This window comes from Nylanderia fulva, unplaced genomic scaffold (genome assembly GCF_048542155.1).
Source record: "Nylanderia fulva isolate GAGA-0341 unplaced genomic scaffold, ASM4854215v1 Scaffold9, whole genome shotgun sequence".
Classification (NCBI taxonomy): Eukaryota; Metazoa; Arthropoda; class Insecta; order Hymenoptera; family Formicidae; genus Nylanderia; species Nylanderia fulva.
In genome coordinates, this window is record NW_028191026.1 from 936,222 (window position 1) to 951,664 (window position 15,443).

General features: G+C 33.5%; 3 protein-coding genes across 5 annotated transcripts; 1 reads left to right on the plus strand and 2 right to left on the minus strand.

Annotated features, from left to right (window-relative positions):
* Positions 1-92: 92 nt before the first annotated feature.
* nvd (cholesterol 7-desaturase nvd) lies at positions 93-8,827 on the plus strand. 3 transcript variants are annotated; one of them, XM_085489817.1, is made up of 8 exons: positions 93-171; positions 1,246-1,423; positions 3,111-3,325; positions 4,257-4,427; positions 5,600-5,784; positions 6,280-6,446; positions 6,962-7,140; positions 7,474-8,827. In XM_085489817.1, exons 3-8 carry the CDS (start codon positions 3,314-3,316, stop codon positions 8,194-8,196), a joined length of 1,437 nt encoding a protein of 478 aa, XP_085345943.1. In that variant the 5' UTR covers positions 93-171; positions 1,246-1,423; positions 3,111-3,313; the 3' UTR covers positions 8,197-8,827. The 3 variants fall into 3 exon arrangements, with proteins under 3 accessions (XP_085345943.1, XP_085345945.1, XP_085345944.1); XM_085489819.1 differs by lacking the exon at positions 93-171 and adding an exon at positions 551-694; XM_085489818.1 differs by lacking the exon at positions 93-171 and adding an exon at positions 551-685.
* Positions 8,828-9,183: 356 nt separating this feature from the next.
* Positions 9,184-11,605, minus strand: LOC146719663 (cytochrome P450 9e2-like). The gene has a single exon (XM_085489815.1). The coding sequence runs from the start codon at positions 11,520-11,522 to the stop codon at positions 10,014-10,016; it is 1,509 nt and encodes a 502-aa protein (XP_085345941.1). The 5' UTR covers positions 11,523-11,605; the 3' UTR covers positions 9,184-10,013.
* A 1,063-nt stretch (positions 11,606-12,668) lies between these two features.
* LOC114946392 (putative cytochrome P450 6a13) lies at positions 12,669-14,622 on the minus strand. The gene is given in 2 exon segments (XM_085489816.1): positions 12,669-13,940; positions 13,943-14,622. Coding segments are annotated over 2 exon segments (1,467 nt in total). The 5' UTR covers positions 14,286-14,622; the 3' UTR covers positions 12,669-12,816.
* Between the last annotated feature and the right edge of the window lie 821 nt (positions 14,623-15,443).

Here is a 15,443-nt window from a genome sequence, read left to right on the forward strand (position 1 = left end):
GATCCTCCAGCCAATCGCGCGATGTCGCGCTGCATCAAAAGCGGTCTTTATAGTAGATGGACTTGCAGGGTAGCTACCAAAATCTTCAATGATCTAATGGAAATTTTGCGGTTGGTCATCCTGCGCAATTTGTTTGAGTTAGCTCACTGAGTCCGTTACGATGCAAAAAAGGTAATATGTATTTTCGTAAGATTAATAATGGAAAAAAATATCATCGTATATAATATAGACAATGTAAAACGCGTAATGCAGCATTCTTTTCTTAAATATTTGATCGGATAATTTCTCTACTCTGCTGCTATTCGGCTGCTCAAAAAATTTGATGAGAGATATATATATATATATATGTATAGACAAAAAGGCCATTTTTGTTTTTTGCATTTCCTCTTTTTCGTAGTACTGTAAAAAATATTTTATCATTAAATATATATACATGTTTGAAGATAAAATATTTCGTACACTATGTATATATACATATAAATGTAGCAATATAATAATAAATTTTAATTAAATATAGGGAGAGAGACGAGAGAGAGAGAGAGAGAGAGAGAGAGAGAGAGAGAGAGAGAGAGAGAGAGAGAGAGAGAGAGAGAGAGAGAGAGAGAGAGAGAGAGAGAGAAAGAAAGACAGAAAGAAAGAAAGACAGAGAGAGAGAGAGATAGAGAGAAGAGAAAAGAAAGAGAGAGTGAGTATAGTATGTATTGTTAATATTATATTAATAACATATATATTAATACAACACTATATATATAATATATATTATGCGTTGAAAATTATGTTTCTCAAAAACGAACTATATAAACAATTAGATAATTTAATAAAAGGAGTTTTATAAATTTATTATGAATTGTGTGCAATTGTTGTCGAAAACTGTGGTTATGTACTCAGATAGCCACAGTAATTATTATGACATCATTTTGATGTCAAAATTCATCATTTGTCATCAAAATGATGCATTTTGATGTCATAATAATTACTGTGGCTATCTGGGTATATATTAGATTTATTAATTTTGTTTATTAACATTGCTATTGATTTATGAATTTATAATTAAGAAATATATATATGTATAATTTTAATGCATATTTCGGATTTTTTCTAATAAATAACAGTGCATTTTATATATCATATTTAATTGCTAATAGTATATCTATGTGCATTAAGATAAAAAAAAAATATGATTTTTATATATTATATCGCGAACATATATGGATATAAATAATTAATTTTTTGTTTGAATATTAGGTCAATCAACAATTGAGGAGACGCTTTTACAACAGGATGAGCATCATCTTCGAAGCAGTATCATCCTCGAAGTATATTATTCTTGGAGCTAGGATTTCGCGGATCTTTTACATCGAGCCTCCAAGATATCGCTCGAAAATCCTTGAAGAAAAAATTTAATCATCAAAGCAATGAGGCGGTAAGCACGTTCCCAGTAATACATTGAAAGACGATCTGGCTCCATGTTCTCCAGCGCGAGAAATTGCAACGAAGCACCTTCGAACATTGTTCAAATATTATTTTGATCAATGCGTGGTCACGCAGCATGACACGTATTAGCTGTCTCTCGATTCCGCCTGATACGGGTTTCTCCGAGCGAGCGAACCAACGAAAGCGATCTCATTACCGTCGTCTCATCGAATAATATTACGCTGTGATGGCGCGAAGCCGTGAGCGTTAGAATTTCGGCTGCAAGAGAGAGAAAGAGAGAGGAAAAAAAGGAAAGAAAGAGCGCGCATCTCTTCTTGATAGAAGAGAAATCGCGCCATTTTGTAAATTTACGAGGCGATTTTATCGCCGCCGCCGATCTTGTGTCAGGGGAGTTTCTTGTCTTTGTGCTAAACACGTTTGAATAATTAATCTGTTCTTTCTCTCTCTTTCTCTCTGCGTATATATATTCACGTCATCAGGGATGCAGCGCGTTACCACCATGAGATTACGAGAGGTGGCCGTATATACTTATTTGTCCTGTATGCTTAACATAGTCGCTGACGGACAGTGGCCCGACAGATTTTTAAATTGCAAAAGCGGGTCGAGTCGACCTACGAAGATACTAAACTTTATTCTTTTACTTGGGACACTCCGTCTTTTAATCCTGGGCAGAGGCCATTTCTTTTATTTTTCCTCTGTTCTTTTTTCATTTATATCTTTTTGAGAGGAAAGATATATAAATCATTTTTATCAATTTTGAATAAAAATTACAGTGACCATTTTTTTAAAGGGAAAATAAAGGACACACTTGAAAATTTTAAGGCTTTCAACATGTTTCTAAATCAAAGTTTGCGATCAAAGTTACTCTTCTATACAACATTCTACATTCAAAATTTAACACATTTAAAAAAAAGATATAACTACATATGATTTATTACAGATTAATTTGAAACTCATGTACATTTGAAACACTAAGTAAAAAATAAAGGCCAAAATTAAGTTTTGAGAAAATGAATAAATTTAAAGGACAACGCTAATAATTGAAAAAAAGGATTGTCCTCTGAAATAAAAGATGGTCACCGTAATAATAATAGAAATTGTTTATTTAGAAATATAGAGCTTATGCACGTGTTTCTCAACAACGTAAAGGAAGATTTCGTGATGCTTATTTTTTTGTCTATATATAATAAAATATAAATTTTTAAATTTTTTTAAGTGCCAATTAATTCGTTCTTTTTTATTCTGCTTCTTCAAGAAGAAATTAGCAACAAAAGTAGATTTAATGTTCGAAATAAAGCTGTATAAAACACGAAAAAGAATACATCTTATACAGATAATGTATATTTCGTATGAATAATCGTTTACTGTTGCTTTACATGATAGATTACACTCGTTTATATAAATGCCATATCTTTGTCAGGATAAGCAATCAATTCTGTTATATATATTTCTCACTTCACGTTTTGAAAAAAATACGAAAAACTTTTTGTTCCTACCTCTCGCTAGATATGTCGGCTTGACTTTTTTTTAATAAAAAAATCCATATCTTTATTCATATTTTGCTTCGATGAATAAGGTCGATACCTTTAGTTGCGTTTATACGATACATGTCGGATAATGTTCGGAAAACGAAACCGAAGTTTACTATTTCGCTAACTAAGAATTTTTTTCCCAAGGAGACGAAGAGGGACCAGAAAGAAAGAAGAGAAATGTGCCATCTGTTAATCGTTCTCACTAGCAGACCTCGTCGTTCATTAGGAAGAAAAAAGATACCGGGGAGAGGAAAATATACATACATCTTCTACAAGAGGAGGAAAATGAGAAGAGGAAACGCTCGTTCTCGTATTAGCGACGCAAAACCAGAAACGTTGGAATATAAATGCGAATCCCCGTGAGTATGTCCACTAGAATCGATATGCTAAACGAAATGGACGGACGTATAAGTCGGCGAGTTTGAAGCATCGATCGATATACAGTCACGATAAAAGGAGACACGCCGGTCGGCTCGAGAGGACACGACGATGAAGAAGCGGTGAAGGTGAAAGGGGAGGAGGTAGAAAGAAGAAGACGAAGGGGACTCGCGCGGGTTTTAGATCCGATGATATAAGGTGGCATTGATATATAAAAGCCGCTCGTTGACTCGTCGCGTCCTCCGCCCGTGGCCGGGCATACATAATCGGACAATCGTTTACGTGACACACACGACGCCGTCGAGCTTCTCTTCTCCGGCAGAAGCCTCGGAGTTGATCGCGACGCATCAGTAGAGAAATACGTAAATCGGCGATATATAAAAACCGCGGATAAACTTTCCAGGCGTTCCTCAATTGCTCTTGAACGTGATTTTTCTATCATTTTTTTCCTTTCCCTTTCTCCGGCGCATCCTTCCATCTCACGCGTACCCTTTGGATCCACGTTCTCCAAGTCTTCTTCTGCGTCGCCGATTCTCCCTCTGGCTATAGGTCTCGTCGTATCGCTCATACTTATGCATATGTGTGCGCTTACATATTAATTAACTAACTATACCGCAAGAGATAGAGAGAGAGGAAGTTATCTCTCTTTTTCTCCCTTTCGTTTTCTTTCCTCTCTTGTCCTGTCCTTCCTCGGCCAGGAGAAGTCCTCCTAGCCCCCTTTTTTTTTGTCTCTTTCTCGTCGCGCGTCTTCGTCGTAGCTTCCTCCCTTTTTCCCCTTTCCTCCCTCACACCCTCTCCAACCCGTCTAACTCTCTTTCTCTTTTTCTTTCTAACCCCCGTCTTCTCATCGTTTCTCGTCATCGTTTTGCTTTGCACGCTCCCCCCGTTTATCTCCCGTCCACACGCGAACAGAGTCAAGAATCGCAAGGTGTACCTATCAGGATAAGAGAGTCGAGAGATAGACACCGAGCGAGCGTGACACCGGGAGAAGAGACAATGCTGGAATGGTACATCGGGCTTGCGACCACCCTACTGATCGTCCTCATCTACTTTGCGTATTTCTTCAAGTTCAATTGGATCAAAGTAAGTAGTCATCGCAGTTTCCGAACAACGTGCCTGCGCGATTATATTTTACTTTCATTATTTTAAAAAAATATAGTTCTTGAAACTATACAGCAATAGTATTGATCAAATTAATTTAAAAATTAATAAGTGATAGATTAATATTTGCAGTTAATATTTGAAGTGATTCATCTTGCATCAAATTCTTTTCTCAAGGATAGAGATATAAAGTTAAGAAAGAATATGCTCATTAAATTCTTTTTTTTTGAATAATTTTTTTTATTAGGACTCGTTGAACTTGTTTTTTTTCTTGTATAAAACATTAATTAATTATACATTTGCAATTATCGCAAAGCACCTGTAAGCAAAAAGAGATTTAGAAGCATTGATCTCATAATTAAATTGTTACAGTATCAGCTGATACTTTAATAATCATAACACCGAAAATGCACATTAAAAAAAAACAAAGAAATTTATAAATAATAATATAACGACAATATGTTATATTAACATAAGAGTATGTTAAAAATTTAACACAAAAATTTCTACACAAGATAATTTCAACAGAAATACGAAATGTTTTTTACCGTAACATTCTATTCTCATTTTGTGTTTATCAATTTTAAATTGTCATTATTTATATTCTAATTTTATATTTTTCTAATACAATTAGATTCAGAATTATGTCTAATAAATGGCAACGTAGATATTTGCGTTTATAAATTTTTACTCTCAAATAATTTGTTCTGCATTACTGCAATTAATGTCAACAGGTATTTTACTTTTTTTTTTTTTTTTAGATTGTGTAATTGCTTCTAAAGCTCTAATCCGTGTTTTTTTTGCTTTTGGTTCTTGACTCAACAGTGGCCGCAAAGCGCACGCTTGTCTAATAATTAAAAAAAATATCTTCTGTAATTTTTTTTAGAAAATTGTAATATGTATATAAATTAAAGATTTTTTAATTCTAATAAAAAATACATAAACGAATAATTTGATTTAAAAAATTGAGGTAAAAATAACGTTTAATGAAATGTCAAAGAAGGAAAAATCGAATCTTCTTGATAAAAGCGAGTATATGTTGCGTTTACCACTTTCCGGCCAACTGTTAAATAAATGGAAAAACTTCTTTTTATTTAAAAAACTTTTTAAATTTATGTGACGTTCTCTAAAGATCGATGCTTGTTGTGTTAAAGGACGTAAGAAATGAAAGTAGAACGCGGACAAACGGTGGTGTTTATGCAAAATCCAGAAATCGGAAGGTAGGTAAGCTACCACCAGTATATCCGAACGGATGGTTTGCTTTGCTCGAGAGTTCGCAGATAAAAAAGGGCCAAGTGGAGCACGTGTCCGCCCTCGGCGAGAATTTCGCAGTCTTCAGGTACGTCAAATCGCGTAAAATCTTTTTTGTCGAACAATTTGTCGAAATGTGTTTAATTATCACCGTTTTTTAATTATACTAATTTTTCATTTTTTTAATGTTCAACATCAACATTAATGTTGACAATTTTTACACGCAATATACTTTTTTTATTACTTGTGAGTTTAAAAATTAGAGTAGATCAGGTGTACATACAAAATATTTTTTTTATTATAGCTATTATTTTATATATAAGAGGATCTTGCAAATTTTTTATATATTTAATTCATTTCTTGGATAATTATCATAATTAATAAAATATGTTATCACAATTTCAATAATTTTTTAAAAACTGGCACTCATAATCAGAATATTCGTATGGTTTGAGTTAGTCTTTTTTTTACATTGATATTTTGTTTTGCTTGAGATGTTTGAAAATAATTACCCGATCTCAAGATACTTGAGAAGTTAAAATAATTCTTACATTTGTTATATAACTTTTTCAATTTCTTAAAGAACCGAAAAAGGCGTCGTAAACATCCTAGATGCATATTGCCCACATTTAGGAGCAAATATGGGCGAGAGTGGCCGTGTTAAAGGAGACTGCTTAGAGTGTCCCTTTCATAACTGGACATTTCGGGGAGAGGATGGTTGCTGCGACAATATACCTTACACAGAAAAAGGTAATTAAGCATTACATTATTTTTCTCCCTTCGTTTCATACGCCGATATTTATTTACTTCTTTCGATTCTTCGTGATACGCTATACCGGATTAAGACTGGATGTTTTTGCGCCCTAAAACTGCATTCCTATATCGAGATCTGTCTGTGTATCTTAAAAGCTTATCTCCGATTATGTATTATGCAAATATTTGTTCTCATTCAGACGATATTTCACGTACAGACATAAAGTTTTGTATTTTATTATTTATATAATACTTAGCCAAATTTATTTGTTTGTGTAAATTTTAAATGTTAATAGTTATATAATTACAATATGTAAAATTATACAGTATTACAATATGTAAAATTATACAGTATTACAATATGTAAAATAGATACAGTATTACATGCCTCATTAATATACAGTGAACTACGTTTACATTACCTGATCAGATATAAAGATCATATATTAATGCGTATTTTTCAAATATTCTATTCATATTTAATCGTATCACTTTTGTTTTTTACATTGTAGTGCCGATAATCGCGCGTGCAAAAGCTTGGAAGTGTCGCGAAGTGAATAACATCATCTTCGTCTGGTATAACGCTGAATCCGCCGAACCAGATTGGCAGCCGCAGCCACACACGCACATCTCCAACGGGACGTGGCGTTATCAAGGTCGCAATGAGTTCTTCATCAGCTGCCACGTACAGGTTTGTCGTGCATTCGATTCTCTAATGCGATATAAAACCGCTCCATCATTGCTTTGTATATTGTATACCTATAAGGAAGGTACTATAAAAAAGAATCCACATGACATAACGAAGCAAGCAGAATTGAATTAATAATAAATTATAGCTGTTTAATAATAAATTATAGCTGGTTGATTTTGTTTGAAAGAGTCTTATCAAATAATCTCTCGATAGTACTTACTTAGACTGGCATTAAAGAGTACTGAGAGAGAGAGAGAGTGTGTATTCTTTTTTCTTAATTTAATCTTCTATTTTTTTAAATTGAAGTGAATAAACAATATATTGTATACGTAGGAGATAGCTGAAAACGGGGCTGACATTGCGCATCTCAGTGCAGTGCATGGTCCAGTCATATTTCTCTCTGGCAATATCCCTTGGCTAGCTCAACACACGTGGACCACCAGTGTGCCGTGGCGACCACACAACTCGTACAGCGAAACAAACGCGGACAAGGAGCCGGACATGATAACAAAGAAAGCAGAAGTGTGCGTCAAAGTGAACGGCGAATTGGTCGATTATCCCATCGCTGGCAACGGTGACGAAAAGAATCGTCATCATTTCGCAGTCACCAAGAACCAAGGGGTCGGTCGAAGGGAGAAGCACAGGGCTAGCTTGCAAATGCGTCACAGTTTGACCTTGCTGGGACGTTTCACCGTGCTAGTCATAGACGTGCGCGTCGAACAGATCGGCCCTGGTTACGTCGAAATGTCGATCGACACGTCACTCGGGTCTATGTGCATCCTGCAAACAGTTACCCCGGTCGAGCCGATGCTGCAACGAGTGACCCATCAGATCTTTTCGCCGCCACTGTTGGCGCCCTACGCCAATATCATCTTCTTGGGTGAATGCGTGATGTTTGAACGCGACGTCGTGATCTGGAATCATAAGAGGTATGAGCAACATCCAATGCTGGTGAGCGAGGAGCGTGCTATCCGGGAATATCGACGATGGTACTCGCAGTTCTACTCCACTCACAGTCCTACGTACCAAATGGCCGTCGAGAACTTGCAGTGGTGACGACACAAAGCAACGGATTCTTGTAATAGACATCTCATACTTATGGAGTTTGAAATCCTGGTGTAACATCGAAAGACAGGTTTGGTTCTATGATACTATTAATATCCGAAAATTGCTCGTATATTTATTCGCGATCGATTAAATCGCAATGATTGTTGTCCATTTCAGACGATTTATAATTCAGAATTCCAGAAAGTTATATTTATTATTTTATGTGCCGTGTAATTCAGAATACACACACACATTTATGAGAATAAAATCATAAACAGAATTTTATTGCAAACTATATATAAATCGTCTAAAATAATATATTTATAAATGAATTGAGAATTATTTTCGTATTCTCTTTTCTGTTACATTAATTATTATTTTAATAATGGCATTAATTTTTGATGCTTAAATTAACATATTTTTCAATATATTTTAATATAACATCAAATACATGTTTATTTGTGACATCGTTTATTCACTGATAAATTCGATGTCCTAAAAAAAGTAAGTACTTAATTAACAAATCTTTAAAGAAGAGTGAGAACTTAAATATTTAAAAGAAAACTTTACGGTAAAACTTACGGTTTTATCGTTATTTGTTATAACGCAATTTTCTCATATAAGTATGCGATTAGATATATACTCTATATATATATATATATATATATATATATATATGTGTGTATGTATGTATGTATGTATGTGTGTATGTATATTTTTAGTAAGTTAAAACATATCGAGAGAATTATTACGTCTAATGTGTTAGAAATAAAATCATAGAATTTTTTATGTTCATTGCAGACAAATATATCTTTTTTGAAATGTTATTTATATATATATTTTATATATAAATATATATATATATATATATATATATATATAATTATTTGTTTTATATTATATATGTTTTTAAGAAAATATATATTCGATATGTCTTAACAATAAGCAAATTAGGAGATTAGTATAAATAATTTTGTAAGTCTAACATAACAAAAATTTCTTCAAAGTATTGATTTATTTTTATTATCTCTTTATATAATTATCGGTAAAGTATTTAACATAAGTATATCTCTGGTATACGACCAAAATTATAAAAAACGATAAAGATTACGAATAAAAATATGGATAACAAGCTTTCCTTCTTCGTCTAAATCTATGCAGCACTTGTATTCGTGTTGTAATACTGCACTGTTTACATTTGCATCGAAAAAACAGTTTATTGTCATTCATGTGCTGACACTCGAGTAAATAAAATAAGCCAAACATTCCGTTGTTTCGTAATATTATTTATCGGAATACGATTATGATAAATATTACAAAATTCAAAACGCACTTATTTTTCTCAAACGTTTAAAGTCCATGAAATTAATTAAGTTCTACGATTAATGATTCTCTCGAAAATATCAACAGATGTATATCGGAAAGATTTGAAAATATTCATTATCAGAAAAAATCTATTGTTTTGTATCTTGTATTATCTTTCACCGAGTATTATCAATTCTTATATACTTAGGCATTAATTTAAGCGTTACGATTAATTGATTAAAGCTCCTTTCGGTTTATGAATCAGTATGCTCAATTATAACTTCTAAATTTATTTTGGGAAATAGTATGATTAGAGATTGCATGCAAAATTATATCGTGCACAATTTCATATAAACAGAGAATGACTTATAAAAGTATAAAATTCTCTACGCCTTATAATTCATATAATTTATTACACATACGGCAATTTTAAAAATGAATAATTTAAAAAAGAAATTTATTTTATATAAAAAAATCAACTACATATTTATTTTCCAGACATAAGAATTAAATTGTCATATTTAAAGCTTTCGGAAAAAGATCCATATACCACCTTTCGGTGTTGGTATAATTGCATTGGGTGTCATTTTCAAAGGTACTTGCGTCTTCGGGGAAAGTTCCAACCTATATTTTCTCAAGACTGCAGCGAAAAACGCCTTCATTTGTAATAAAGCCATTCTCATTCCCGGGCAAATTCGCGGACCTTCACCGAAGGGAAGAAAAGTGAATTTCTCGATACTGTGTTTCTTTTCCGGACTAAATCTTTCGGGATCAAACACTTCAGGATTTTCCCAATATCGACGATCTTCATGCAGACTTTTAATGGGTATCAAGATCTCCGTTCCAGGTTGCACATGACAGACAAGACCATCGGATCCTCTTAGCTCAAATTCTTCCGTACATTCTTTCTGGAGGACTTCTCCTATAGGAAGCATTCTCTGCGACTCATTCAAAACCTGGTCCATATACGTCATCTCCTTCAAGCCTTCATAAGTAATCACACCATCGTACCTGTCGAGTACAGTCATCACTTCCTTACGTAATTTCTCCTGCACTTTTGGATGTGTGGACAATTGAAAGGCAACAAAACTCATAGCACTGCTAGTGGTGCCGTAGCCATCTATAAAGAATGATAATGCATCAGAAGCCAGCATCTCGACATCAAATTTATCGCCTTCAATCCGTTCTAATTCTGTCATCAAATGAAGAAAGTCATTTCTAGGTATTCCCTCTTTCCGTCGTTGTTCCATAATGTCCGAGACCAACGTTCTGAAGAAACGATCAATGTGCTTCGGAATGAAGCTTACCTTAAGGTATTTATTCAACGACGGAACGAGAACCACAAAGAGAAACATGATCGCGCTCCGTATGGAAGGCTCCATAATATCCTTTCCAAGTTTTCGGAAGGATACATCTGGTTTTTCATCGTCGAAACAAAATCCGTCCACACCGAAGCCAGCGGCGGCTACCACCTGCGCAGTATATCTAGAGCACAAGTCCTTTAACTCCAGTTCCACTTTTCCGATTTTGTTCAATTTGTTATCGAGATAGTTCTCGAGCATTACGACTACCGACTTGACGCTCTCGAGCAGGATTTTTAGTCGCATGCTGGAAAATGCATAAGTCAAACGCTTTCTGCCGGCTAACCATTTATCGCCGTAATTGACGAAAGGATGATTCGCCAGAAGAGGATCCACCTCAGGATCGGTTTTTTGTCTATTCATATGGAAGCTCGAGAAATTAGTCTGCAACACCGTTTTCACCAATTCCGGCTCGCGAACCATCAATGACGGTGACATAAAGTTGTAGATTCCTACCATACTGTGATTTTGATTATTGTTGTAGATCTTGTGACAGCATTCAGGGAAAGTTGTTCTCATGCAGAACACTGACAACATATGACCAACTCCCGGCAGGGCTCCATCTGCGCAAAAAACTCCACGATTTTGCCAGTATTTGTTGTATCTTTCTAGATAGAGATAGAGTGTTACGAGCGCTACAAGAATCAAAGACACCAGGATAACGACCATTTCGCTTGTCTCGAATAACAGGACTGAAATAGACGGACCGTTGCAGCCTTGAGCGCGTGTCAACTGCGACTAAATAAGAGAGGAGAGCACACACCGACGTACACACTGATAGCATTGATTAACCGACGAGTAAGCAATTGTACAGATAAAATAGATAAAAGTAGCAATAAAATTTGCTTTGATCATTTTCAGTAGTTACTCAATTGTACGAAATTTTACGACATATGTGTAAATTTTGTTTTTACAATTGTATAGAAAAAAAATTAATTATAGCTGTTAATTATAACAAAGAAATTCATTAAAACATTTTTGCAGTGATTGTTTTGTGTTAAGAATAAACTAGAAACTTTAATAATGATTTTTTTTTAAATAAACTAAAATGAAAAGAATATGAATTAATTAAGTATATAAAGAAAAGAATATACATATTATATATGTATATTTCTTATGTAATAGCATATTAATGTATATATTAATTAAAATTTTTTAAATTTAATATTCTTATATTAAGTGTATAATTTTATTATATTGTTTCAGTATTATATATAACGAGAAATTGGAATCTGCTCATCGAGATCTTCCTAAACGTGCTCGCCGAGATAAGAATTTAAGAAAGGTAATGAAAAAGATAAGTTTGTTATATTAACATATACTATTTATATTAAAATAAATAAATATTAATTGCAAAAATAAAATAAAAAGTATATTATAATGCTACTAGACAACGGATATAAACATATGCAAATTACATATTATATGTAGTAATGTAGTATGATTTTATGTACGTGCGAATATTATGTGACGTAACTATTATATGTATGAAGGTCATGTTACACAATTCGCACATACAGTACACCAAACCATAAGTGAAATACGTAAAGCGTGATAAATTAATGCGAAGTATTATAAATCTTGTTTTACGCCAGCATTACTGATTGCATATTAAGCATTAGAAATTATAATGAATAAATGATTAAAAATTTTCAATTTTTTTACACGAGTTTGCGCATTAAATCATAATTTGATCATTAAAAAATATATTATGAAAAGTATAGAATGTATAAAATACATATAAATCATTTATATAACTATATATTATTTATATATTCAAATATATATTATAGAATTATAAAATTTTTAGTTTATTATATTTTTTGGTAAAGATATAGCAATTAGAGATTGACAATATTAAAAATAATTTTATTTTTACACAAATTTTATTTTTATGATAAGATTTGATCGGTTTATTTTTAAGTAAATTCCTCAGTTATGAATAGCTGAAAATATTAATCCATTAAAGTTGTTGAAAAGAGATCCACAGACCCCCTTTCGGTGTTGGTAAACTGATTCCTGGAATCATTTTCAAAGGTATTTGTGTCCTCGGAGAAAGCTCCAGGCTATATTTTCTCAGGATTGCAGCAAAACACGTCTTCATTTGTAATAAAGCCATTCTCATCCCTACACAGATTCGCGGGCCTTCACCGAAGGGAAGAAAAGTAAATTTCTCGATACTGTGTTTCTTATCTGGACTGAATCTTTCTGGATTGAACACTTCAGGATGTTTCCAATAACGAGGATCTTTATGCAGAGCGTTAACGGGTATCAAGATCTCTCTACCAGGTTGCACGTGACAGACAAGACCATCGGATCCTCTTAGCTCAAATTCTTCTGTACATACTTTCTGCAGGACTTCTCCTAAAGGTATGAATCTCTGTGACTCATTTAAAACCTGATCCATATAAGTCATTTCCTTCAAGCCTTCGTAAGTAATCATACCATCGTACTTATCGAGTACAGTTATCACTTCTTCACGTAATTTTTTCTGTACTTTTGGATGCATGGACAATTGAAAGGCAACAAAACTCATAGCACTGCTAGTAGTGCTGTAGCCGTCGATGAAGAAAGATATTGCATCAGATGCGAGCATATCGACATCAAATTTATCATTTTCAGTCCGCTCTAATTCTGTCATCAATTGAAGAAAGTCATTTCTAGGTTCTCCCTCTTTTCGTCGTTGTTTTATAACATCCATAACCAATGTTCTGAAGAAACGATCGATATGCTTAGGAATGAAGCTCATTTTAAAGATTTTATTCAACGGTGGGATGCACATTACAAGAATAAATAGGATCGCGTTTTGCATAGAAGGCCTCATAATCTCCTTTCCAAATTTTCGGAAGGACGCATCTGCTTTTTCGTCATCGAAGCAAAATCCGTCCACGCCGAAGCCACACACAGCTGCGGTTACAACTTGAGTAGTATATCTGGAGAATAAATCTTTTAACTCTAATTCCACTTTTTCGGCTTTGCTCAATTTTTTATCCAAATAGTTTTCGAGCTGTTCGCATACTTGCTTGATGCTCTCGAGTAGAATCTTCAGTCGCATGCTTGAAAATGCGTAAGTCAGTTGTTTGCCAAAAGAGGATCCAATTCAGGATCGACCTTCAGGCCGTTCTCGTGGAAATTGACAAAATTGGTTTGCATTATCGTCTTTACGAGTTTCGGTTCGAGGACCATCAATGCTGGTGATGTGAAGTTATAGATTCCTATCATACTGTGACTCCGATTATTATTGTAAATCTTGCGACAACACTCGGAGAAAGTTGTTCTCATACAGAATACTGACATCATATGGCCAACTCCCGGTAGGGTTCCATTTGCACAGAGAACTCCATGATTTTGCCAATATTTGTTGTATCGTTTCAGGTAAAAATAGAGTGCTATGAGCACTGCAAGAATCAAAGATACCAGGATAACGACCATTTCGCCTCTCTTGAATGATGGATGACTGAAATAGAACTGATGTAACCTTGAGCGCGATGAATTGCGATTAAACTTTGGAAAGGAGAATCACTGACGTGCGCGCATACATTGATAGCGTCGATTAGCAGATAAATAAGCGAGACTGCACAGGTAAATATAGTAATAAAAGTACGATCTTATAATTTCCAGTAACGATACCAAATAAAAATTCTACAACACATGTAAATATTTTTTATAATTGTATAGAGTAAAAGTATTAATTATAGTCGTTGGTTATAAAAAAAAGATCGAAATTTATTAAGACCTTTTTAATTTTAGTTTTTGTATTAAAAATAAAACTAAAAATATCTATTAATGAGATCAAAGTAAAATGAAAATACTGTGTATGTACATATACATATATGTACATACATGTAACGAATAAATGTCAAGTATTAATCAAGATTTAATTATTTTTTGCAGAATTATCGTTCGTATATTAAAAACTATAATGAATAATAACTGAATTTTAGCTTATAATCAGTTTGGCTATTAAATCCCATAAATTGCTACATTAAAAAAATTATTATAGTTATAAATTTGAGCACCGTTCGCGCATGGAACTCCACGTTTTTGCCAGTATTTATTTTTTGGCGCCAAGAAAAAATAAAAAGCTGCAAGTGCTCCGATGATCAAAGATAGTAGCACGATGGCCATTTCGTCTTGTGTGATACTAGTTAGAATACTGTAGTGACTACTGAATTGCGCAGAGTGACATAGCCTTGACTACGTATTAACTACGACTGATTGTTAGAGGGCAGAATTATTGTAGAACGTCCTTGTGTTGGTCGTATCGATGAAGTCATGACCGAGAGAAACTGCAAAAATAACTATCTATAAAATTCATTTTATATAGATAATTTTAAATAGAACTCAAGTGAAATTTACGATAAAATGTTTCTTCGCAGTTATATACTTAATCTTTAACCTTGCTAAGATAAAGAAAATTATTTATTATTCACTTTTATAGAAATAATTAAAAAAATAATTACAATGGAATTAATATAAATTAAATATTAAATAATCATTATATAAGTAGAATTTTATATTGGAAAACAAGCTGCATATATGTATAGGTATTTGTTATTCAGGCACCATATGTATTATATCTTACATACA

What these genes read in the sequence shown, in the direction of transcription:
- LOC146719663 (XM_085489815.1), bottom strand. Translation starts at nt 11,522, where the DNA reads ATGGTCGTTATCCTGGTGTCTTTGATTCTTGTAGCGCTCGTAACACTC.
- nvd (XM_085489817.1), top strand. An exon ending in TCAAGTTCAATTGGATCAAA is followed by an intron (nt 4,428 to 5,599) that starts GTAAGTAGTCAT and finishes GTTGTGTTAAAG; the next exon opens with GACGTAAGAAATGAAAGTAG. An exon ending in TATACCTTACACAGAAAAAG is followed by an intron (nt 6,447 to 6,961) that starts GTAATTAAGCAT and finishes TTTACATTGTAG; the next exon opens with TGCCGATAATCGCGCGTGCA.